A 27,339-nucleotide genomic window follows, 5' to 3' on the forward strand; every position below is an offset into this window, starting at 1 on the left:
TATATAACATCCCCAGGGTCACTTTTTTACACTTTGGTCAGGCACAATGGTTACACATTCTGAAGCTCCGACATGACAGTCACACTTCATGGGTCAGACATGACAGTCACACTTCATTGGTAAGACATGACACCTCTGCTATCAGAGGACACTTATGTTATCGGTAGATAATGACACTCACCCTGTCGATGGATCATTCCTCCATGCATGATCCGGGCCACGAGACACTGCCCCTGGTCATTCAACTTTAGAGTGATTCCCTGTAATGATGAAACATTTACTTAAATTAACACCCACACATACTGTAAAGATGGTTAATTTTGGAGGAAAGAAAATAATCACAAAAACACATACCTTAAAAATTCAATTATATAAAGCAAATTCTGATCTGGTTCATAACTTCAGAGAAAATGCTTTCTCTCTGAATCAGCAAAAATAACAGGCTCACAAAAACCGACGACTTGTCAGTACATGTTGCTCCTATTATACGTATGTGTGCCTCTATTATGTCACAGAATTTGTATTTTGTTGATACATCATTGAAAATATGTTTATCTGACAACTGGATGAGGTATAATATTGCTTTGTTTTCAGCTCATCGACAATTTGAGATATTTACGGCCAAACAACGCCACATTAGAGGGACGTTCACAGAAAGAAGACACTTTAAACTCAAAATAAATTGTTAAAAAATCTTAAAACCACTGACATCAAAGGGTTTGAAACACATTATATTTAATGGTATGGTTCTACTCCATGTAAATAATCAAATATAAGCGATGCAGAAATTGAATCAGAGGACTTTGAAATCTAAACACTCCATGATTAAATGCGTGTTGAGAGTAAAAGGTTGATCGCAGCCACAACAAAATGGGAGGATTTACTTCCCGTAAAATATAACTGTGGGCATTGTACCTATATGTCTGATGAGCAAACAAAAAAGGATAACTTTCTCTTGTTGATTTGCTGCAATTTTACCACACATGCCCACTTTAGGATGAACATCATGCATGTTTTTTTTTAATAACTTAATGAACATTTTTCTCCTACACAGTGTTTTTTCTTCTTTCCCGGAAAAGATCTCTTTGGTTTGAAAGCACATTGCTATTTTACTGTTTAATGGCCCATACTGTGTTGTCAGTATTACAGTGGAATGGTCGTAATTGTTTTTTTTTAAAATTTTCGCTGGGCCATTAAATTGCGAAGTGTACATAAAAATAAATTAAAGAATCTCGGTGGCTCGATATCTTCGTATTAGTCCCATTGTTCACATTTTATGTAAGCTAGTTTCATAAAATGCCAGCAAAAATTCAACTTGTTCTACACATCATTAAAGTTTTAACTTTTTATTTCGTTCCAAATTCCTGAAACCAGGTACATGATTTCCCTATTGCAGTTTATAATACACGCCGCGGACAAAACTGTTGAAAATCCCATCACGTTATGAGTGTTGTGGTTTTTTTTGTGATTTACTTAAGTTAAAGTGAGATTAAATTTCTGGTTGTTGAAGATTAAAGCATAAAAGTAGGATTAAATTTCTGGTATTTCAAGATTTAAATATTTCATGAGATTTCTGTCTACATTAAACGCAAAATTTGGACTTCATTTTAAAAATTTATCAGATTTATGAGTTGGGATAGAAAATCTACTGATCAATTCATTTAAGTAATATCAGAGTAAAGCAGAAAATCTGTTTTAAGCTGGAGTTACTTTATCACAATGTAGCACAAACATACAAGCCTTATTTTACCGAATGAGCACACTGCATGCTTTAAATTTTAACATTATCAATGAAGGTCAGAATGTTAGAGTGAACAATCTGGGCAGGTGTCTTTATAAGGTAAAATACAGTACAATTCAAAAATGGAAAATGTCTGTAAGACATAAATGCCCCCCGCTGCCACTTCACACCCAGAAACAAGAGTTTGGTGAGGATCACATCAGCAGTTCCTGAGATTAAATAGTTACATTGCATCGTGACAAGAAAGGATGGGATGGGACGGATGGGACAGGATGGAACGGAACCCGATGGGACAGGATGGACATGGGTAACACTATATGCCCCGCCCCTATTTCATGGCGGGGGCATAAAAATAATTTTTTTGATGGGGTTGTGACTTGTTAATTTTTATAAAGACAAATTACACAGTGTATCTTGGGTTCCTCTGTGTTTGGGGTGGGGGCATAAACATTTTTTTTTGAAGGGGTTGGGACTTGTTGTTTTTTATAAAGACAAATTAAACAGCATACCATGGGTTCCTCTGTGTTTGGGGTGGGGACATAAAAACATTTTTTTTGAAGGGGTTGGGACTTTTTGTTTTTTATAAAGACAAATTAAACAGCGTATCTTGGGTTCCTCTGTGTTTGGGGTGGGGGCATAAAAACATTTTTTTTGAAGGGGTTGGGACTTGCTGATTTTTATAAAGACAAATTAAACAGCATACCATGGGTTCCTCTGTGTTTTTCTGGAACTGTACCAGGCGTACACGCGTCACGTTGGAGGGTTCCACGTCTGTATCAGGACTGTCAGGTTGGCTGTCCCCATTAAGGTAAGGCTGCATTGGTGGGGGGGTGACTCGGACGGCATCTTCTCCATACACCTCGTGAGCCACGACATCATGGGCTTGGAGTAAAGCCTGAAACGACACAATCTCCGATTAGTTTCTAGCTTGTCCGCACCATCGGATGAACCAATACACAAAATATAATCCGAACCATTGTATAAAAGAATACACAAAATATAATCTAGTCCACTGCATGAACAAATACACAACATATAAACAAAATTTTTATTATGTTAATTTACAGTTCTGATACTTCACATCCCTTACAAGAGGCCTAGAGGGCCTGTATGTCTCAAATCAATATTTATCATGGATATACAGTCAAATGTCTCCACTCAGAGGAGAAAAGGAAAGTGGTCTTTGTTTGCAGGGGGCCTTTATATAGAGGTTTTCATACAATGAACTAATTTGTATTGAATACGGGAATAGGTGGTCTATATGGACAGGTATTTGTCGATATAACGACGTAGCCTACAAACCAGTTTGACTGTAAATAGTTATGCAGACCATTTATGAAACACTAAGTTCATTTTATTATTCAATGCTGCAGATGAATTCTTTTAAATACCTCATCATCAACAAAAATCTTGCTCTCATCCATATTTCGTCAAATACTCAGAATGCCCAAAACTCAATCTCTCCAATACTCAATCTCTCTAATACTCACTCTCTCCAATACTCACTCTCTCCAATACTCAAGATCTCCAATACTCACTCTCTCCAATACTCAAGATCTCCAATACTCACTCTCTCAAATACTCAAGATCTCCAATACTTACTCTCTCCAATACTCAAGATCTCCAATACTTACTCTCTCCAATACTCAAGATCTCCAATACTTACTCTCTCCAATACTCAAGATCTCCAATACTTACTCTCTCCAATACTCAAGATCTCCAATACTCACTCTCTCCAATACTCAAGATCTCCAACACTCACTCTCTCAAATACTCAAGATCTCCAACACTCACTCTCTCCAATACTCAAAATCCTTATAACTCACTCTCTCCAATACTCAAAATCCCCAACACTCACTATCAATCTCCAATACTCAAAATCCCCAACACTCACTATTACCAATGCAGGTTTACCTGTAATTATACCTTAATTGGCAATAATGTCCATTCGCAATGATAAATAATCAAAATTCTTAGTTAACACTGTATTTGATAATACACAAATGTTTCCATAGTTTGCCATACAGCACGAGTACTGATATCGCATGTTATCTATACATTGTTGGGGCCTAAAATTGCAATCGACTGTCTCGTGTGCGATGTTTTTTCAATGTAAAAAACTGAATTAACGCTAAAATATGTGGAATATATTCATGTTTTTCTGTCACAGACATACTGCAATGATCACCAAACCCATTACCCTAAATGTGTCTATTGATCAAAATCTTGGCATTATTCCTGGGCCGATTGCCACAAGCTTTCAATGGACCTTGCTGAATTTTTTTTTACATTACGTTCTTCATTTGACAAGTTCAGACTAACTTGAATAGGGTCAGATATAAACAACCAAAGTTTGAACTAACAGTAGCTAGAAGATGATTGTTTTTATTGAAAAAAAATCAATGTTCAAACTAATCGCCGATTTGAACCGACAAGAATTTACCATACTCAAAATCCTGAATACTCAAAATCTCAAATACTCAAAAAAACCAATATTCAAAATATCCAATACTCAAAAACCCAATATTCAAAATCTCCAATATTCAAAATCTCCAATATTCAAAATCTCCAATACTAAAAAACCCCAATACTCAAAAACTCCAATATTTAAAATCTCCAATACTCAAAAACCCCAATACTAAAAAACTCCAATATTTAAAATCTCCAATACTCAAAAACCCCAATACTCAAAAAACCCAATATTCAAAATCTCCAATATTCAAAATCTCCAATACTCAAAAACCCCAATACTCAAAAATTCCAATATTCAAATATTCAAAATCTCCAATACTCAAAACCCCCAATATTCAAAATCTCCAATATTCACAATCGAGAACGGTCACCAATGCTTCACTCATTCACAATCTCCAATACTCACAGTTCCTTAATATTTATGAATTCAGACCAACATTAGAACAAGCTCGTTATGGTCCTGAACAAGTACCCCAAGACATTAATACCACATGACTAAGATTCCACAAGTCAGAGTTGATCAAAGACCCCGGTTCTTTTATACACCAACATTTTGGCAATATTTATACATAAAACACGAGGCCAGGCTATTGTGGAGTGTAAGTAAAAAGGCGTATAACACAGAATATACGTAAGCTCATGCCATAGGGACATCACAAGCCTAATTCTCTCTTCGGCTAATTAGTATAGGTGGCAGAATCGGCTGATGGAATCGGGAGCTGACTCATCAATAAGTCAAGTCTGGGACATAACCGGGGTCTAATTTAACAGCCGAAAGAAAAAACAAAAGATATATATATACATGGATCTAGAACAACGAAACCAGGAAAATTTGAGAAATGGTGAAATGTTACAGTCTCAGTCCAACTTGAACTTAAAATGGGGAAAATGAAGAAAAATATATACACCCAGTTTCCACTTTGACAACAGAAATGCTGCCAAATAAAAGTCTACTACCTTCAAAGTTTAGGTGTTTGGAACATGTCAGTACATAGATTGTACGTCTGGAATCGCAGTGAACTTATAGAAGTTCTATCATTCATGAATTATAAATGATATATATAGCTTCCTTGTTACTTTAAATCCAAATTCAGCTTCAGAAAATAAAGTGATATTTCCTTATGGATCTGGTATTACAAAAAAAATTCCCTTAATTTAATGTAGATACATGAAATAAGAAGAACCCTTTCACTTCATTCGATATACAAGAATAAAATGATGTCCCATATAAATATTTAGAAAGCAAATTAAAGCATATATGTTGCTCCACTGAAGTTCTTTTAACTGACCTGAGGTTCATTCTGCATTTTTCTGTTCACAAAAATTTTGCTTTAGAAATTAGAAACACACTTTTTTTTTTTTCAATTCAAATCAAGGATCCCCTTCATGATTCTTATTAAATAAAAACAAATATTGCACCCTATTTTATATTTTCCTGATGGAAAAGGAGAAAATTTGCAGCGCATGATGACTTTCTCTCCTAACCTCATTATATGTATAGTAATTTTCTCCTGAATAATAAGTTGGATCTAATAATGCAATCTTCGATAGCTGTTCAGTTTTCAGCCTCGCTCCCAGTAGTAATCATTACAACAATGTCCCCAGTTTTTATTTCTAGTTCTAGTGTTAACATACAAATGGAGGAAATATCAAATATCATTCCTACATCTGGAAAACAGGTCTGAGATTCAGTTTAATCTTCACAGATAAACAGATTTCTACTTGTTAAAAATTGCTCCCCCCCCCCCCCCCCTATCTGTACTCAGAAACAATACCAAGGAATTGTATCCTCTCTGGCAGATCATCAACATGTCCCAGGAAAAAATTGAATAAAAACAAAATTTTGCAACACTTGGGACCGATTAAAGTTAAGGTAAAATGTGTGAACCCTTGATAAGCTATAGTATGTACATGATGTAATTTTGCAGAGCTAATATTACATCATTAGATAGAGTTTTATGTCTTCAGGTGAAATGTGTGGAGTAATATATAAAGATTTATTACAGGAACATCTACAAAAACTTTTATTTCTGATAAAATAATTAGATTTGTACTCCATGGACCACATGCTATCAAAGATGGTGAAAACTCAGTGGAACAATATAGTACAAATATACTTTACAAGATTCTCTAACTATGTAAAAATATGGTCGAGCATATTTTCATTGGTCAACCTACCAGGACACCACCTATATACTCATCTCCTGTCATGTCCAGTTCTAGTGTGGTCACTCAATGTCCAGTCCTTGTGAGTTCTGGTCAGTAAATCCTATCTAGATTGTATCCTTACTCACATAGAACAATGACTGTACATTCCATATACAAGACAGTCTGTTACACAGCCCCCTCCCTGTCTGCCAAGGAGTAGTACTGATGTAATAGTAAACCTCCCCCATCATGGCCCCTGTCTCCCAATAGTGCTGAGATAGTTCACCCCACATCAACACACTACTATCCCACCCCTCTTCCTTTGTCCCCTACCCCTTTCCTTTTGTCCCCCCTCCCACCCCCTCTGCCCCTCCCTTTTCTCCTTTCCTCCACCCCTAAATCCATATAATGTTCCTCACTTGTCTCTCTCCTTTTGACTCACTGCACATCCCTCCCTCTGTCTCATTCCCCCTCCACACACTGACTCCTCCCTGTCTCTGTGTCTCCTATCCCCTCCCCCTTTCTGTGTCCCCTCCCCTCTATCCCATCCTCCCTCTCTATGTGTTCCCTCCCCATCTGTGTCCCCAACCCCCCTTCCGCTCTGTGTCCCCTCCCCCCTCTGTGTCCCCTCCCCCCTCTGTGTCCCCCCCCCCCTCTGTGTCCCCTTCCCCCTCTGTGTTCCCCCTCCTTCAGAAGTTTGCCCCAAACAGTTTTCTAACATCTGTTCCAAAACTTTCCCCATCTGGTAAAAGACTATTTGACAAAACATGTGCTAATAGTTATGGAGGAGCAGGTTCATAAAAAGCCAAACAGAAAACTTCGCTCCAGGTAAACGGCCGTGTAATGATTATTATAGCCGTATATAAGTTTCTTTATTACCCTGCCACAGCATAACTGGCACCTGCATAGAAAGTATAACCCAAAACACATTCTGACTTAAACAGGGCAAAATCTAATTTACTGAGCACATAAGTCGCCAAATATCTGCCTTCAAATGACTTTAACATGCTGAAGGTATGCATGTAATATTGCAGGTCAGACTTCATAAATGCCAAAATTTTTTCAGGGAACATTTAAAATTTACCTCAATTATTTGCAAGCTTCTAAACACACGTATCTCTCTTTTATAATTGTCAGCTTCACTCAAAGATTAAAACTGTTCAGTAGAAAATTTTTTTTTTTGCAATATTAGCTATGTCATAAATATTGTACGACATCCAGTGATGGAGTTAAAATTTACATCTGACACAGAATTTTATAATCTTGACTATATGTCAAATTATGGAATTTATTAAACTTGCTCATCAATTTGATACGGTATGAACAAACTGCCTAAAGGATCATTACATGTAAAACTGTTGTATTTTTACTAAATTTTTTGATGTACGTGATTCTGGCAAAACATTTCTAAAGAAGGATATTTCAAAGAATATTTCCCATATTAGGACTGCCCTTCAGGCTCCCTGGGGGGGACAGACCACAGTTTATACAAAATAGGTTCCTCTTCAGCAACGTTTGTTTCAGACCAAATAGGGACAAATCAATTATTTCCTTTATGACAGGTAGCAATTAAAATGAATTACCTCTATTTCCCCTTTTGGGCCCCACCCCTCCTGCCCTAGAGTGGCCAGAGTCATCCTTTAAGCAAAATTTGTTTCAATCCCAACAAGAATGCTTTGAAATAAATTCTGTCAAAATCTGTTCAGTCTTTCATGAATAGTCACGTACGATTTAAAGGAAAAGTTGACGGACGATGGTGATGGACAAACGGACGAAACACCATGGTATACTCTTATCAGTCCTTTTGACCAGGTGAGCTAAAAATTGATACTTGATGCTAAATGCAACTTTTAAAGGGATGCATGCACAGGTAAACGTAATCGTCCAATTCCTTTGTCAGTACTATTTACACCAGGTGAGATGTCATGGTAATTAGTCTGACATATATTTACGTAAAATTTATGTCACCACTTTAGTTTCTTCCCAATTCAAGTTACGACCGATCCTTAAATTAAAACAATTTTCTGTAATGAACTGGAAGTTCTCGTCACAATTACATCATTTTTATCTAGCAATGTGTGTCTTTTTCAATTTTAGGGGTGTTTGTTCGTTTGCTGGGTTCATCATCACGTACACAGACATGGGGCAGGGTCATTTTGAGGAGGGGTCTCCTTGTAGTAGCTGGTGACTACCTCAATGAGCATCATAGGAGAGCCCCGTCGCTTGCCATCCTGGGCAATTAGGGTAAATTTAAGTGTGTTGCTCAAAGACACAACCACCACAGCACAGACTGGCCTGTTTCTCAGCTTCACCATAAACATAAACCGACATGGGTAGGGAGCATTGAACCTTCAAATTCTAGGAAGATCACCAAATCTCAAAAATACCGCAAAAAAAAAAAAAAAAATCCCTATTGTTTTAGTTATTAAAGACTTCCGCTCTGCCAGTTTCTAGATCATTTTTTCCAAAATAATTTAGGTATAATCAATAGCTATACCCTTCAAAAAGGCTGTTTATAAACACCAATATTTCAAAGCCAGATTTTTTTTGTTTTTTTTTTCAAAACAATTTCTACAGAAAACAGACCAACTTCTACCACATTTCATGTGTTGAATGCATTATTCTTCATGAATTTGTTATTTGATTGTTCTTTGAAGACTTCCATACAAATTAAATTTTACATTACAATTCTCTGGCAGTTACCATTCATCATTTTCTGAGACAAGGCAAACTCGCCCCCAACTGTCAAGTTGGCATCATAGAGGTGAAGTTTTTTTTATATTTTCCAGAGCTCCAACATGATATATGAGATTCCGGAATCCAAAGTTATGAGCTAGGGATGCCTAGGACTTCTTCTAGGTCAAATGACTGTCCATGGCTGTTAGAAACGACTCTTTAATTCACATTTATTACTTAAGGATACATGCTACATTTTTCTTTTACACTTTCCTTTCCTGAAGACTCCATATGAAATAACAAAGAAATCCTGTAAAATGTTGCTGATGAAAATTATGTACTTTTAATAAAGAAAATCAAAAGGCTGTCTATTTTTTGTTACTGCATATTTGAATTAAGAACATCAAATGTATGTGAATAAATTTTGGTGTGGATATATCACAACCAGTATTGGATTTTAATCTTACAAAATCATCCATAAATTGAGAGGTCTTTTCAGTTATACTAAATAACTTTTCAACTTCAGTTTCAAGTGTTATGATCATCATCCAGCCACCCCAGGGTGATGAGTGTCACTGAGTGAAGATCCACCCCCAGGGTGATGAGTGTACACCTGAGTGAAGATCCACTCCCAGGGTGATGGGTGACATCAGAGTGAAGATCCACCCCCAGGGTGATGAGTGACACCGAGTGAAGATCCACCCCCAGGGTGATGAGTGACATCAGAGTGAAGATCCACCCCCAGGGTGATGAGTGACACCCGAGTGAAGATCCACCCCAGGGTGATGAGTGACATCAGAGTGAAGATCCACCCCCAGGGTGATGAGTGACACCCGATTGAAGATCCACCCCCAGGGTGATGAGTGACATCAGAGTGAAGATCCACCCCCAGGGTGATGAGTGACACCCGAGTGAAGATCCACCCCCAGGGTGATGAGTGACACCTGAGTGAAGATCCACCCCCAGGGTGATGAGTGACACCCGAGTGAAGATCCACCCCCAGGGTGATGAGTGACACCCGAGTGAAGATCCACCCCCAGGGTGATGAGTGACACCTGAGTGAAGATCCACCCCCAGGGTGATGAGTGTCAACGAGTGAAGAACCACTCCCAGGGTGATGAGTGTCAACGAGTGAAGAACCACCCCCAAGGTGATGAGTGTCACCTGAGTGAAGATCCAACCCCAGGGTGATGAGTGACCCCTGAGTGAAGATCCACCCCCACCCCCAGGGTGATGAGTGTCACCCGAGTGAACATCCACCCCAACCCCCCAGGGTGATGAGTGACCCCAGAGTGAAGATCCACCCCCACCCCCAGGGTGATGAGTGTCACCCTAGTGAACATCCACCCCCACCCCCAGAGTGAAGACATATATATGTACATTATAGACCATACAAAATATTTAAATACACTTTCATGATAAATACCCTTGTACCTTAAGATAAATCTACCATGTTGCTAAAAGTGAAAAGTTCTTGCACTATAAAAAAAAAAAGTGATTTTTGAAATTTTGAACTGAATTTATAAATGATAAAAGTCATATCAGAAAAAGGTATTTGACACTTTTGTTTTGTTAGAAACTTCTAACATTTCTAATTCCGGCCAGGCCAACTGTTGCCAGACAATTTGGTGTGAAAATTTGTTATAAGTATAAGAGTATAATATTTTTGGTGTTTCAGTATTTTGTTTTTATCTAATAGTGCGATAACATAATCGCCTTTCCCTCGACCCTTTACAATGAGTCATAGAAGTGACGTTTGACGTTTTATGATGCATAAAACTCATATTGTTGTCTCAAAGACCCGAATCTCCGAACATTCGGATGATTTTACAATGAGGAGAATACTAGAGGCTTGTTTCTAAATTGGTGACTCATTGAATTTATAAACACTGCCATACTCAAAAGATATCAGAATTTATTTGAATTAGCTTTAAACTTACTTTTCTTTGAAAATCAATTCCTGGTTATGGAGACACTAGCGGTACATTTTACCAAACTTACGGACAAATTGATGTGTGCCTGTGAATACCCCGGAGGCACATTCGATTGATTATCATCTTCGGTAACCCGACTGTTGTCATGTGAAACAGCTGTAATGTGATAGACTAATCCAGGTACTATATACATATGTATGTATTTTTGATACCGTATTTAACCAAATGAAGACACACTGGGATCAAGGCAATGATATGTCTTGATATTTGAAGGCTATCGTTTATTCCCAATAGCACATCTAACCTAATAAAAAACCAGATACAAGCTTTTAAAAGGAAAGTCTTTTACCCTAATTCCAAGTTGTATTTCTCATTCATAAAGCGATGGATTATTTTACTGTTTGTATAATATCCCAGAAGTAATACACCAACAAATGTTAAGTTCTCAAAAGATTTTTACTTTATTCCTAAATTTAAATGGCTATATAAAGTTTCAGGACTATTCCTCAATTTAACAGGCTTTAGTTTCAGGACTGTTTCTCAATTTAACAGGCTATAGTTTCAGTACTGTTTCTCAATTTAACAGGCTATAGTTTCAGCACTGTTGATCAATTTAACAGGCCATAGTTTCAGTACTGTTCCTCAATTTGGCAGGCTATAGTTTCAGCACTGTTGATCAATTTAACAGGCTATAGTTTCAGAACTGTTTCTCAATTTAACAGGCTATAGTTTCAGGACTGTTTCTCAATTTGGCAGGCTATAGTTTCAGTACTGTTTCTCAATTTAACAGGCTATAGTTTCAGCACTGTTGATCAATTTAACAGGCCATAGTTTCAGTACTGTTCCTCAATTTGGCAGGCTATAGTTTCAGCACTGTTGATCAATTTAACAGGCTATAGTTTCAGAACTGTTTCTCAATTTAACAGGCTATAGTTTCAGCACTGTTCCTCAATTTGACAGTCTATAGTTTCAGTACTGTTCCTCAATTTGACAGTCTATAGTTTCAGGACTGTTCCTCAATTTAACAGGCTATAGTTTCAGTACTATTCCTCAATTTAACAGTCTATAGTTTCAGTACTGTTGCTCAATTTAACAGGCTATAGTTTCAGTACTGTTCCTCAATTTGACAGTCTATAGTTTCAGGACTGTTCCTCAATTTAACAGGCTATAATTTCAGGACTGTTCCTCAATTTAACAGGCTATAGTTTCAGCACTGTTGATCAATTTACCAGGCTATAGTTTCAGTACTGTTCCTCAATTTGACAGGCTCTAGTTTCAGGACTGTTCCTCAATTTGACAGTCTATAGTTTCAGGACTGTTCCTCAATTTAACAGGCTATAGTTTCAGGACTGTTCCTCAATTTAACAGGCTATAGTTTCAGCACTGTTCCTCAATTTAACAGGCTATAGTTTCAGCACTGTTCCTCAATTTAACAGGCTATAGTTTCAGCACTGTTCCTCAATTTAACAGGCTATAGTTTCAGCACTGTTGATCAATTTAACAGGCTATAGTTTCAGGACTGTTGCTCAATTTATCAGGCTACGGTTTCAGGACTATTTGACAAGTTATTATAATTTCCGTTCAGATAATTGTTAAACTTGCAGTACAAAATAAACACAAATCTCATAACTTAGATAATCCATGAAAAATACAAAAAACATTTTTACGAGAACAAAAATCAAGCACAACAATGCGGGAACCCATCTTTAAATTAACACCCCTATGATTAACCTAAATGGAAATGCCCTTGAAGGGTGGGATCTTATAAAGGGAGCACATGGAAAAAAACAAAGTTTTGCAGCATTTTTACACCATATCATTTTTGCAGAAAATTGAATGCTGGTTGCCTGGGTGATTTTAAATACAATATCCAGTCCACCACTACCTTACACTGTGCCAATTAGGCAAGGGTGGAAAAGGCCTAGTGTGTAGCGGACCTACACATGGCTGAGAACAACAGGCAATGTAGCTCAAATAATTAGATTGTCCGTCTAGAGATTGTTCGACTTCAGTTCGAGTCCTGGTCTGGTCTGGCATTTTTCATTTCCTGTTACCTTTAAACATATACCCATGCAAGATGGTACAGTATCTTCGGAGTTGAAGATTTCGTTAAAGGAGGGAAGAAATTATGTAGCGAAACAGGACTGGACTGGATGTTGGTGGCCAGGTAGCTCAAATGATTACAGCGTCCGTCTAGAGATCGTTGGACTTCAGTTGGAGTCCTCAGGTCTGGTCTGGCATTTTACTCTCCTGTTATCTTTAAACATAAACCCATAAAAGAAGGTACATGGTCTTCGGAGCTGAAGATTTTGTTAAAGGAGGGAAGAAATTGGGCAAAACTGGACTGGATGCTGGTGGCCAGGTTGCTGAAATGGTTAGAGCTTCCGTCTGGCGTTAAGAGGTCCTGGATTTGAGTCCCGGTGGAGTTGTTGTTGCATCCCCCCCCCCCCCCCCAATCCTGATACAAGTGTATATATAGCCCTCTTGCTTCCTGCATGATAAGTTAGTCAGTGTTTAATTCCTGAATTGGGATATGAAAACATATGGGAATCCTATGATAATTATAATTAATTGTTGAGTGGTTATTCGTCTCAATCACCAAGTGGTTGTATTATAACCATTACCAGCTTGAACAGTTCTATGAGAAAATTCCATAAAAGTTCAGAGAGTATCAAAATAACAATTGAACTAGGCCCAAAGTTGTACAGAACTTTCATCTCTTCCCTTACTGGGCTATAACGATGCTTTTGTTATACTGCATCAGAAATTAGACGGACATTGAACACAAGAATCGAAAGAGGTGAAGCTGAGAGGTTTCGACCAGAACAGGCACATATTTTTTTTTTCTATTTGTAAAACAGATCCCTTACTTTTATAATTAATGAGAAACTTCCCTGTAGAGCAGTTATAAAAGTCGACCGACCTCAGACTCACAAAACCCTCTTACATCATTCATCCATTCAGACATTGGAAAATAGTTATTACTCTCAAAAGCAGTTGCCATGGTGATGTAAGTTTTTGGCTGTAGACATTGTTGAAATGATGATCATCAACATGCGTGTCAATGAAAGGCATATCTAGCAGGATTGACATAGCGTCTCATCAACTCAGTCTCTTAGTAACCGGGGCCGTAGTAACGCAGCTGCCGAACCACTCATCATCATCACATTTTAATGGAATATCGTTACAATTGGCGTGTGTGATATGGAAGTACTCTGAATGAGGTTAATGAAATTTATTATCTACTCAGTCTAAAATTTTCAAACAATTTGTTACACTTTAAGTTTGTGACTCTTAATCAAAATTAATTTCATTCAGTATCGACTAAATACTTGTGAATGAAAAAAGGAATTGACTCAAATTCTCTTTATTTGTCAATCACCAAAATTTACAAAGCAATTAGCTCAAATTGAGCAAATTTATAAAGCAATTAGCTCAAATTGAGCAAATTTATAAAGCAATAAGCTCAAATTCTTTCTCAACTTCTTTTGTGAAACATGTATTTACATTAAGAACTGAAACAGGTTCTGTCATACACAGGTAGCCTTTATAGACAGGTTTTGCTATACAAAAGTATTTGATAGACAGGTTTAAGTAATACATGTGTCCTTTATAGGAAGGTATTCATTATACAAAGATTGCCTTTAGACAGGTGTTTGTTGTACACAGGTGACCTTTATAGACAGCTGTTTGTTGTACACAGGTAACATCTTTAGACAGGTGTTTGTTGTACACAGGTAATGTTTATAGACAGGTGTTTGTTGTACACAGGTAGCCTCTATATACATGTGTTTGTTGTACACAGGTAGCCTCTATAGACAGGTGTTTGTTGTACACAGGTAGCCTCTATAGACAGGTGTTTGTAGTACACAGGTAACCTCTATAGACAGGTGTTTGTTGTACACAGGTAATGTTTATAGACAGGTGTTTGTTGTACACAGTTAACGTCTATAGACAGGTGTTTGTTGTACACAGGTAGCCTCTATAGACAGACATTTGTTTTACACAAGTAATGTTTATAGACAGGTGTTTGTTGTACACAGGTAACCTCTATAGACAGGTGTTTGTTGTACACAGGTAATGTTTATAGACGTGTGTGTAGTACACAGGTAATGTTTATAGACAGGTGTTTGTTGTACACAGGTAACCTCTATATACAGGTGTTTGTTGTACACAGGTAACCTCTATAGACATGTGTTTGTAGTACACAGGTAATGTTTATAGACAGGTGTTTGTTGTACACAGGTAATGTTTATAGACAGGTGTTTGTAGTACACAGGTAACCTCTATAGACATGTGTTTGTAGTACACAGGTAATGTTTATAGACAGGTGTTTGTTGTACACAGGTAACCTCTATAGACATGTGTTTGTTGTACACAGGTAATGTTTATAGACAGGTGTTTGTAGTACACAGGTTATGTTTATAGACAGGTGTTTGTTGTACACAGGTCCTTATTGATTTGATTCCATATTCACAGTCACACGTTCTTGCATCCTTAACATGTATTTAAGGTCACATTTAAAAAATCATCTTGACCTTCAAAAGACCTTCAAAGATGCAAAAATCACCTGTTCATCGTCAATAAAAACCTCGAACCCGATCATGGAAATATCAGCTAGATTACAGTACTGACATCCACATTCCATCCCTGGCAGTAAAATACTCACCAGAAATTAAAACACTGAAAATAATCGGCAATTAAATTGTAGTTAGTTATGAAAAGTTTAATTTCAAAATATTTGTCTACTTAATGTTGACCTTGACATTTGAGTATTTGATAAACAACTAGAGTGCTTCCTGTTTAAGTCAGATAAGTCAACAAGGAAATGGCACTGTTTCCATGGTAACCTAAATAAAAAGCAATGCAATACTGTATTTACCTTGCAGTAAGCCCTGGAGGATAACACATAAACTGGGACTCAATGAATTTCGACATTTGTTAGTGTTTTTACTGAACAGTAAAATGGGTGGGCTTATTAAAAGACAGGCTTATTACCTGACACAGGCTTATTACCAGAAAAAGGCTTATATCACCTGACGTCGACTTTTTAAAAGACACAGGCTTATTAAGCGAAATAAACCTTTTACTAGATATGGGCTTATTACCTGACATGGACTTATTTCCAGACATAGGCTTATTACCTGATATGGACTTACTACTAGACAAAAGCTTATTACTTGACATGGACTTATTTCAAGACAAAAGCTTATTACCTGACATGGACTTATTATCTGATACATACTAATTACCTGCTAAGGCAAATTGAAGATTTGTTGTGGCTATTGTGCCAAAGAATATTAAGTATGAAATCTTGAATAATTTTTCTTAAATTGAAGTTATATTAAATGAATACATCGGAAATCATTTGTTAAGAGTTTCAATGTATAAGGCAAAGGTTTTCTGTCAATGTTACCTATCGAAAATTATTTGTTTTCAGTGATATATCTACATATATAATAAATCATATATATGTTACGTTATTTTTCATCCTTTTTTTCACAAACTACACATTACAGTTTTAATCCTCAGTAATGACTGGATAATTAATTAAGATTTAAACTAAGATTTATTACAATATTGATTATAATTGCAATTGTATATTTGGAACTTTTTAAATAATAGAATATTTATATTTTTCTGATCATTGTTATAAAGTGAATATATCCTGTAGGTTTTATATTTTTTACAAATAAATGATTGAAAATTCATATAGAAAGTTTAACTGGCATGAAATAACACTGAAATATTGGGTCCAGATGAATTGAACCACAATCTGACAAGCTTAACTTCAATTTTTAAGTTTTATGTTAAAACAAATTAAAATCTGAAAATAAATCACCTTCTCTGATAACCATACATAAACAGTTTATCTCTTATGAAATATAACATAAAATTGTATTGTACTGTAAGATGTTCAGATAAATTTGATTTTGAAAGTTTTATTTTTATATGGTTAAGCTAACAATGCATTACCAATCAGTATCAGAAAGTTTGTTGGTAAATAAATCATGTCCACAACATGTTCCATATAGCATCATAAGAAGGGTGTTAATTCTCTCTTCAGGGTAGGGATCTGTGTGGATGGACCCTTCATTAATAAAACATGTCTTTATTATGGATAGTATAGAACAATACAAGACCCTCATATAGTAAGATTTTCAAGGTGAGGCCTGAAGATGGGGAAATCACTTTCAAACAGTAAAATCTTTAGAAGACCAAACATGGGGGTGTTGTGTCAAGAATCTTCCACTAAAAAGATTTTTCAGAAAAATGCAAATAGATTTGTAACAGATCTTATAACATTAAAATGTAAGTGTTGGTTCAGTTGTAAATTTTGACAACCAGCGCTTCTGAAGTTTATCCTATGTTAAACCTGAGTTATATATGGAAGTTGGCTCACTGTAATAAACTAGTGCCGTAATATGGTTTCAAATCTACCCAACATACAATACAAGAATGACAGCGAGGGCCCTCTAACAGTTTGTGTATAGGGGGAGCTGCCGTACCTACCGTGTCCAGTATGTGGATAACCCCCTGAGATCGGAGGATTCCCGAGGACGGCATTATTCCTGCAGGAGTTTCGTACATTGTCACACGTGTGTATGGGAGAACTACCACAACACGAGGAACACTCTACAAGCCACAGAGCTTCTTCCTCGGCTCTCTGTACAGGAAGCCACAAAAGCAGAGGGGTTCCCAACAATACCTACTAGTACCGACAGTCTATCTGTCACAGTGGGGAACTAAATGTGACCGCATTTTGGGAATAGTCCATTTTCGTTCCCATGTAAACTCTTCACCACACAATGTCTCCGTACTCACTCGAAGAGTAGTCCATTTGCTACTACAGGGTAAAGTTGGTGGTGCTGGAAACAGTGGTTAAAACTGTGTGTGTTTCTCCACAGAATTGATTGAATAGTTAGCTACTGAGGCTGTAGGTCTGCTCCCACTCCCTGGGACACGAGGTGTAGGAACTTGTGTTTGGTAATGATCCCTGACTTTCCACTCCCTGGGACAGGAGGTGTAGGAACTTGTGTGTTTGGTAAGAATCCCTGACTTTCACTCCCTGGGACAGGAGGTGTAGGAACTTGTGTTTGGTAAGGATGCCTGACTTTCACTCCCCGGGACTGTATGTGTAGGAACTTGTGTGTTTGGTAAGGATCCCTGACTTTCACTCCCTGGGACAGGAGGTGTAGGAACTTGTGTGTTTGGTAAGGATCCCTGACTTTCACTCCCTGGGACAGGAGGTGTAGGAACTTGTGTGTTTGGTAAGGATCCCTGACTTTCACTCCCTGGGACTGTAGGTGTAGGAACTTGTGTTTGGTAAGGATCCCTGACTTTCACTCCCTGGGACAGGAGGTGTAGGAACTTGTGTGTTTGGTAAGGATCCCTGACTTTCCTCTCCCTGGGACAGGAGGTGTAGGAACTTGTGTTTGGTAAGGATCCCTGACTTTCACTCCCTGGGACAGGTGTAGGAACTTGTGTCTTTGGTAAGGATCCCTGACTTTCCACTCCCTGGGACTGTAGGTGTAGGAACTTGTGTTTGGTAAGGATGCCTGACTTTCACTCCCCGGGACTGTATGTGTAGGAACTTGTGTGTTTGGTAAGGATCCCTGACTTTCACTCCCTGGGACTGTATGTGTAGGAACTTGTGTTTGGTAAGGATGCCTGACTTTCACTCCCCGGGACTGTATGTGTAGGAACTTGTGTGTTTGGTAAGGATCCCTGACTTTCACTCCCTGGGACTGTATGTGTAGGAACTTGTGTTTGGTAAGGATGCCTGACTTTCACTCCCCGGGACTGTAGGTGTAGGAACTTGTGCGTTTGGTAAGGATCCCTGACTTTCACTCCCTGGGACAGGAGGTGTAGGAACTTGTGTGTTTGGTAAGGATCCCTGACTTTCACTCCCTGGGACTGTAGGTGTAGGAACTTGTGTTTGGTAAGGATCCCTGACTTTCACTCCCTGGGACTGTAGGTGTAGGAACTTGTGTATTTGGTAAGGATCCCTGACTTTCACTCCCTGGGACTGTATGTGTAGGAACTTGTGTGTTTGGTAAGGATCCCTGACTTTCACTCCCTGGGACAGGAGGTGTAGGAACTTGTGTTTGGTTAGGATCCCTGACTTTCACTCCCTGGGACAGGAGGTGTAGGAACTTGTGTGTTTGGTAAGGATCCCAGACTTTCACTCCCTGGGACTGTAGGTGTAGGAACTTGTGTGTTTGGTAAGGATCCCTGACTTTCACTCCCTGGGACTGTATGTGTAGGAACTTGTGTTTGGTAAGGATCCCTGACTTTCACTCCCTGGGACTGTAGGTGTAGGAACTTGTGCTTGGTAAGGATCCCTGACTTTCACTCCCTGGGACAGTATGTGTAGGAACTTGTGTGTTTGGTAAGGATCCCTGACTTTCCACTCCCTGGGACAGGAGGTGTAGGAACTTGTGTGTTTGGTAAGGATCCCTGACTTTCACTCCCTGGGACTGTATGTGTAGGAACTTGTGTGTTTGGTAAGGATCCCTGACTTTCACTCCCTGGGACTGTAGGTGTAGGAACTTGTGTTTGGTAAGGATCCCTGACTTTCACTCCCTGGGACTGTAGGTGTAGGAACTTGTGTGTTTGGTAAGGATCCCTGACTTTCACTCCCTGGGACTGTAGGTGTAGGAACTTGTGTTTGGTAATGATCCCTGACTTTCACTCCCTGGGACTGTAGGTGTAGGAACTTGTGTGTTTGGTAAGGATCCCTGACTTTCACTCCCTGGGACTGTAGGTGTAGGAACTTGTGTGTTTGGTAAGGATCCCTGACTTTCACTCCCTGGGACAGGAGGTGTAGGAACTTGTGTTTGGTAATGATCCCTGACTTTCACTCCCTGGGACTGTAGGTGTAGGAACTTGTGTGTTTGGTAAGGATCCCTGACTTTCACTCCCTGGGACTGTATGTGTAGGAACTTGTGTGTTTGGTAAGGATCCCTGACTTTCACTCCCTGGGACAGGAGGAGTAGGAACTTGTGTTTGGTAAGGATCCCTGACTTTCACTCCCTGGGACTGTATGTGTAGGAACTTGTGTTTGGTAAGGATCCCTGACTTTCACTCCCTGGGACTGTATGTGTAGGAACTTGTGTTTGGTAATGACCCCTGACTTTCCACTCCCTGGGACTGTAGGTGTAGGAACTTGTGCTTGGTAAGGATCCCTGACTCCACTCCCTTGGACTGTATGTGTAGGAACTTGTGTTTGGTAATGACCCCTGACTTTCCACTCCCTGGGACAGGAGGTGTAGGAACTTGTGTGTTTGGTAAGGATCCCTGACTTTCACTCCCTGGAATCCCAACCGTCACAATGTCTTGAACCACAAACATGTTGAGTGTTAAATTGTTAATTGAGCTCCAAATACAAACTTTTTGTCGAGATGCCGGAGAAATATGAGTTATCTCCCTTTATAACCAGTGTGACTTATTTTGTCAGCATGTTGTTTTTTGTTTTGTTTTATTTCACACCTCATCGACAATTTCAGTCATTCAGGAGCAAGCAAACACAAGCAAAAAAATAAAAAGTCACTTTCCAAAATAAAAATATATTATACATCCACTAAAAATTTTAAAAGTTGATCATTCTGAATTTGATTAATTATGAGGGCATGCATCCCCATACCACTGAAATATTCATACTAAAATGGAGACTCGTTCCATTTTCTACATCATTATGACAGATCAACCATCAGATAGCTTGCCAATATTGAATTGCTTCACCTGTTCGTGATCGACGCAGGTTCAATGCGAGCCGTGGCTGACACGATTTACACCGGCAGTAAGGTTTTCATTTCAGATTAAAGCCAGAAAATGTTGTTTAATTAATTAAAGTAAACAAGATATAGTACTACAAAGTTTGTTTGGTAACCAAACTCTCTATGTTTAATTCAACACAGTAAACACTGCAATGCTGTCATTACAAAATTGAATAAAAAAAAACCGCTGCCATTACAAAATTGAATTGAAAAACCTGAATGATTTTATATGTGTGTATGAACTTTGATGATGTTTTGCTCAACACTACATGAACATAACTGTATTTATAGAGAAATACCCTCATGCCAGTGGTAATAAGTCCATCCATGGTAATTGCAGTTCTGTGAAAATTCTGTGGCAAAGCCATTCATCTACAGTTCAGTGGAAATGCTAACGAAATGCCTGTCCATGTTAATTGCATTTCGGTGAAAATGCTAACAAACACCATTTGAAACAACCATCAATAACACACAGCATTACTTTGAGTTTTTAAAACAAGATAATTTGGCAAATTAGTGTCCCCCAGGATGTAAAATTATATGCGAAGAATGCATAGATTATCAATTCATAAAAATAGGCTTGTTCCATCACACTGCCCCGACAAACTTTTTCTTAAATGTTGGTCAAAAGTCAAAATAAGGTCAGTGTGATTATGTGATAGAGCCTGGGCAAATTTTACTTTGATGTAAGGTCAAAATCTTGACAAATGACACACCACCTCACCTAAGTGAACCTATAACCCAAGTATGAAGTTCTATTGTCAATCAATGTAGCAGATAGAGCACAGACAATTTTTTCCCTGTCATGTAGACGTAGGTCAACGGTCAAAATTAAGTCAGAGTGACCTAATTTTGACCTTTGACCTACCATTTCAAATGATCACCTTGGTGAACCCATGCCCTAAGTATGAAGTTCTATTGTCAATCAAGGTAGAAGAGCCAGAAAAGTTTTTCCTTTCATGTAGGTCAAAGGTCAAAATTAAGTCAGAGTGATCTAATTTTGCCAGGTGAACCTATGTCCGAAGTATGAAGTTCTAGTGTCAAGTAGTATAGGCGATAGAGTCTGGATAAAGATAATGTCTGGTCAGTACTATAGCTGGGGGTGATAAGGGGGACAGGGATATATCTGGTCAGTACTATAGCTGGGGGTGATAAGGGGGACAGGGATATATCTGGTCAGTAATATAGCTGGGGGTGATAAGGGGGGCAGGGATATATCTGGTCACTACTAGAGCTTGGGGTGATAAGGGGACAGGGATATATCTGGTCACTACTATAGCTGGGGGTGATAAGGGGGGCAGGGATATATCTGGTCAGTACTATAGCTGGGGGTGATAAGGGGGGCAGGGATATATCTGGTCAGTACTATAGCTGGGGGTGATAAGGGGGACAGGGATATATCTGGTCAGTACTATAGCTGGGGGTGATAAGGGGGGCAGGGATATATCTGGTCAGTACTATAGCTGGGGATGATAAGGGGGACAGTGATATATCTGGTCACTACTATAGCTGGGGATGATAAGGGGACAGGGATATATCTGGTCAGTACTATAGCTGGGGGTGATAAGGATGACAGGGATATATCTGGTCAGTACTATAGCTGGGGGTGATAAGGGGACAGGGATATATCTGGTCAGTACTATAGCTGGGGGTGATAAGGGGACAGGGATATATCTGGTCAGTACTATAGCTGGGGGTGATAAGGGGACAGGGATATATCTGGTTAGTACTATAGCTGGGGGTGATAAGGGGGACAGTGATATATCTGGTCATTACTATAGCTGGGGGTGATAAGGGGGACAGTGATATATCTGGTCATTACTATAGCTGGGGGTGATAAGGGGACAGGGATATATCTGGTCACTACTAGAGCTTGGGGTGATAAGGGGACAGAGATATATCTGGTCAGTACTATAGCTGGGGATGATAAGGGTGACAGGGATATAAATGGTCAGTACTATAGCTGGGGGTGATAAGTGGGATAGAGATATATCTGGTCAGTACTATAGCTGGGGGTGATAAGGGGGACAGGGATATATCTGGTCAGTACTATAGCTGGGGGTGATAAGGGGACAGTGATATATCTGGTCAGTACTATAGCTGGGGATGATAAGGGGACAGAGATATATCTGGTCACTACTATAGCTGGGGGTGATAAGGGGGACAGGGATATATCTGGTCAGTACTATAGCTGGGGATGATAAGGGGGACAGGGATATATCTGGTCAGTACTATAGCTGGGGATGATAAGGATGACAGGGATATATCTGGTTAGTACTATAGCTGGGGGTGATAAGGGGGACAGGGATATATCTGGTCAGTACTATAGCTGGGGATGATAAGGGGACAGTGATATATCTGGTTAGTACTATAGCTGGGGGTGATAAGGGGGGCAGGGATATATCTGGTCAGTACTATAGCTGGGGATGATAAGGGGGGCAGGGATATATCTGGTCAGTACTATAGCTGGGGGTGATAAGGGGACAGTGATATATCTGGTCAGTACTATAGCTGGGGATGATAAGGGGGGCAGGGATATATCTGGTTAGTACTATAGCTGGGGATGATAAGGGGGGCAGGGATATATCTGGTCAGTACTATAGCTGGGGGTGATAAGGGGACAGTGATATATCTGGTCAGTACTATAGCTGGGGGTGATAAGGGGGACAGGGATATATCTGGTTAGTACTATAGCTGGGGGTGATAAGGGGACAGGGATATATCCGGTCACTACTATAGCTGGGGGTGATAAGGGGACAGTGATATATCTGGTCAGTACTATAGCTGGGGATGATAAGGGGGACAGGGATATATCTGGTCAGTAATATAGCTGGGGATGATAAGGGGGGCAGGGATATATCTGGTCAGTACTACAGCATGGGGTGATAAGGGGGACAGGGATATATCTGGTCACTACTATAGCTGGGGGTGATAAGGGGACAGGGATATATCTGGTCAGTAATATAGCTGGGGATGATAAGGGGGGCAGGGATATATCTGGTCAGTACTACAGCATGGGGTGATAAGGGGGACAGTGATATATCTGGTCAGTACTATAGCTGGGGGTAATAAGGGGGGCAGGGATATATCTGGTTAGTACTATAGCTGGGGGTGATAAGGGGGGCAGGGATATATCTGGTCAGTACTATAGCTGGGGATGATAAGGATGACAGGGATATATCTGGTTAGTACTATAGCTGGGGGTGATAAGGGGGACAGGGATATATCTGGTCAGTACTATAGCTGGGGATGATAAGGGGGGCAGGGATATATCTGGTCAGTACTATAGCTGGGGGTGATAAGGGGGGCAGGGATATATCTGGTTAGTACTATAGCTGGGGATGATAAGGGGGGCAGGGATATATCTGGTTAGTACTATAGCTGGGGGTGATAAGGGGGGCAGGGATATATCTGGTTAGTACTATTGCTGGGGGTGATAAGGATGACAGGGATATATCTGGTCACTACTATAGCTGGGGATGATAAGGATGACAGGGATATATCTGGTCACTACTATAGCTGGGGATGATAAGTGGGATAGAGATATATCTGGTCACTACTATAGCTGGGGGTGATAAGGGGACATTGATATATCTGGTCAGTACTACAGCTGGGGAACATCAGACAGAGAAACTGTCACACAGAACCAACAGGTTTATTAAAGTTGGCCTCAATTTATATATATATATATAAGAGATTTTCCAAACAAAGTATTTTGAAATCATTTAACTGAAAAGTTGAATATTGTAATTTTCATTATTTTTTCATGCTAGTGCTGTAGGCAAGGTATTGCTGTTCTGGGAGCCAACAGATATAAAAACAGGTGAATACTCTCAGGAACAGGTTAGTCTTAACAATTAACATTGTGATGTAATAATTGCTATAAAACTATCAAAAAATAATATTTCTGCTTAATTCAAACTTAATGGAATCATCCAGGTGCCAAATATGGAAACACAAAATGAAGGATAAATCATTTATCCAAGGACATTTAGCAAATACAAATCAAAGTGTCAAGGCCACTCAAGGAACTGTGCAAGAGGGTTCGAAATAAAGGAGTAAAGCAAATAGTGAACAAATATGAAATGGCAGGAAATAAGAAGACCATTTTTTATTACATTTTTACCAGTGAAATATCAAAAATTATTCATTCTATAAAAGTGATATTTTTCACTAGTGAAAAATATCATATTTATCACTAGTGAAAAATATCACTTTTGCTGATTTGACCAATCAAATTAATGATGAGAAAATACCAAAATAATTGACCAATCAGAAAGCCCGACATATATCTCAGCACCTGGACAGGGGGAACTACATTTTTTGTTTACAAATTATCGCCTTAGGCCTAGTTAGCATACTGGGTAGGTTTTTCGTTGATAAAAAATGTAATAAACAGAATATCTAACAGTGTCTTCAGTAATACCAAATATATTTCACTCGTGAGGCTAATATTTTGATATTTTTCACTCGTGCTGCGCACTCGTGAAAAATATCGAAATATTAGCCCCACTCGTGAAATATATTTGGTATTTACTGAAGACACTGTTAGATATCCTCTATATTTTTTAAGTAGTTTTGCAGTCCTGGATTGTAACTGATAATAATCCTATTAATTTCAGGAATGATAAAGACTTTAATAAGCCTATGACTTCACCTGACATACTGGCTATGATTAGCTTTATTCTCGCGGATATGTAGGATAACTTAATGGACTTCTAGTGATGGTAGGTAAACTTTGTCATCATTTATGAAAAAGAGGTCCAATGGGCCCTGATTCACTCGCCTTGTATTCACATATTTGCTGATTCTCTCTGCCTTTTAGGTAATAAGAAGAACTTGTGGAGATTTTGGCATCATTGTCCATGGAGGGTTAATGAATGATATACACAGCTAAAATAAATTAGCTTTAAACACCAGAAAAGTTCCTGTAGGACATGTCACATGTCCCCATTCCTACGCAAAGAACTTATTGATATGAGTACTAAGATGTTAAGCTTAACCAAATCTGTTTGGTCATTTTCAAGGTATTCAAAGGGAGAGCTAGGGTACTATGTGTCCCATTCAGAAGGGGTCAAGGTTACCTTTGACCTTTAACCTTGACCAATGACCTCCAGAATGTGACAAGGTGTAGAATTTAATGGTATGATACTATGGTTTAAATAAAAACCAAATCTGTTGAGGGCTTCTCAAGATATGTCAATGGACTGAGACAGGACAATGAGGTATAATTAATGCTGCCACCCCCTCTAAAATGTTGGGGGCATAAAAATATTATGACATTAAAAATATTTTTATTTTGGTAGCTTTAGGTTGTTTTGAAACAACCATCAAGCAAAATAATATCTCTTATAAATAGAAGTACTTCAAAATCAGTCAATAAATCACTCTGGAGTGTCGGATTGGGAATAGTTCTCATTCTCGTTATATATTGACTGTCGGGCAGGGAATAGTTCCCTCACAGGCTAGCTGTTTCCTATCCCTTCATCAAACTTCTCACTTGGGCTAGACACCAAATGTATTGGTTTATTGAAATTCTATCAGGCTCAGTACAGAGTTCAGAACAAGTACAATTGAACGGTGCTGACCACAGAAATAACAGAATTTTCGACATGCTACAAGGTCTGTGTTAACGATAGTGGTCAAGTCTATATATGGAATATTAAAGAGTGATATATAGCTCAAGGGAAACTTGCTAAATAAGGAATATAACAAGACAAAGATTTATGGTGTCTCCACTACAGCTGATGGGCTTCATTTGTCATTCCCTCTCCGGCTTCAAAAAATCAAAATAACCTATAAGTACCCTAGAGTAAATTGATGACAAATCAACATCATATTTTTCTAATAAAGTAAAATTCCACTTAATGTCACATTCAATTTAATGTCACAATTAAAAAGTTACATTCTTTCAAAGTTCACATTCCTGTTAATGTCATGTCTTGATTAATAGATAATTTTATTTTCTACTATTAAAGTCATATGCCAATTATCTTATTCTGTTAAACATCATTATGCTTATAATGTCATATTCCTCTTAATGTCATATTCCACTTAATGTCATATTCCACTTAATGTCATATTCCACTTAATATAATTTCCATTTTAGTCTCTAGACTCATGGACCATTGATAGTTGTAAATTAATGTAGATTTCCTTATAATCATGGCTCTATTATGATTATTTGCAGCTTATTTAGTTTAAAAAGACACAAGGGAGAAGGGAAGATTTAGGGAAAGGGAATTAAATCATTGAGGGTTGGTATAGGAAAAGGTAGGAAAAGGGAGGATAAATGAGTTAATTCTACTTTGTCCAACTGAAAACATTCCATTAAGTTTGCATTACAATTTTATGGCAACACATTAAGATGAGGCCATAACTCCTAGACCACAGCCATGCTGGCACCAGAGATGTCTGTTTGTAACAATGGGCTCGAGCAAACTGCTTCCCAGAACAAACACAGCAGATTCCTCTAGCCCCTGGTTGACCATGACTGGCATAAAGTTCACTGTCTGTCTACTTTTAGTAACAGGAGAGGGAAAATGCAACGACCAGACAGGGACTCGAACCCAAGACCTCCAAACTCTAG

At 38.6% G+C, this 27,339-nt stretch overlaps 1 protein-coding gene across 10 annotated transcripts in view; it reads right to left on the reverse strand.

The window, feature by feature from the left end:
* The window catches only part of LOC117341584 (peripheral plasma membrane protein CASK-like), a 268,153-nt gene that overhangs the window by 30,213 nt on the left and 210,601 nt on the right, over positions 1 to 27,339 (reverse strand). For all 10 annotated transcript variants that reach the window (XM_033903430.1, XM_033903433.1, XM_033903432.1 and 7 more), the window contains 2 exons: positions 2,445 to 2,636; positions 182 to 260 (listed from right to left, as the gene is read on the reverse strand). In XM_033903430.1, the coding sequence (XP_033759321.1) occupies positions 182 to 260; positions 2,445 to 2,636 (271 nt within the window). The remainder of the gene's footprint in view (positions 1 to 181; positions 261 to 2,444; positions 2,637 to 27,339) is intronic.

Source organism: Pecten maximus, chromosome 14 (assembly GCF_902652985.1).
Source record: "Pecten maximus chromosome 14, xPecMax1.1, whole genome shotgun sequence".
NCBI lineage: Eukaryota > Metazoa > Mollusca > Bivalvia > Pectinida > Pectinidae > Pecten > Pecten maximus.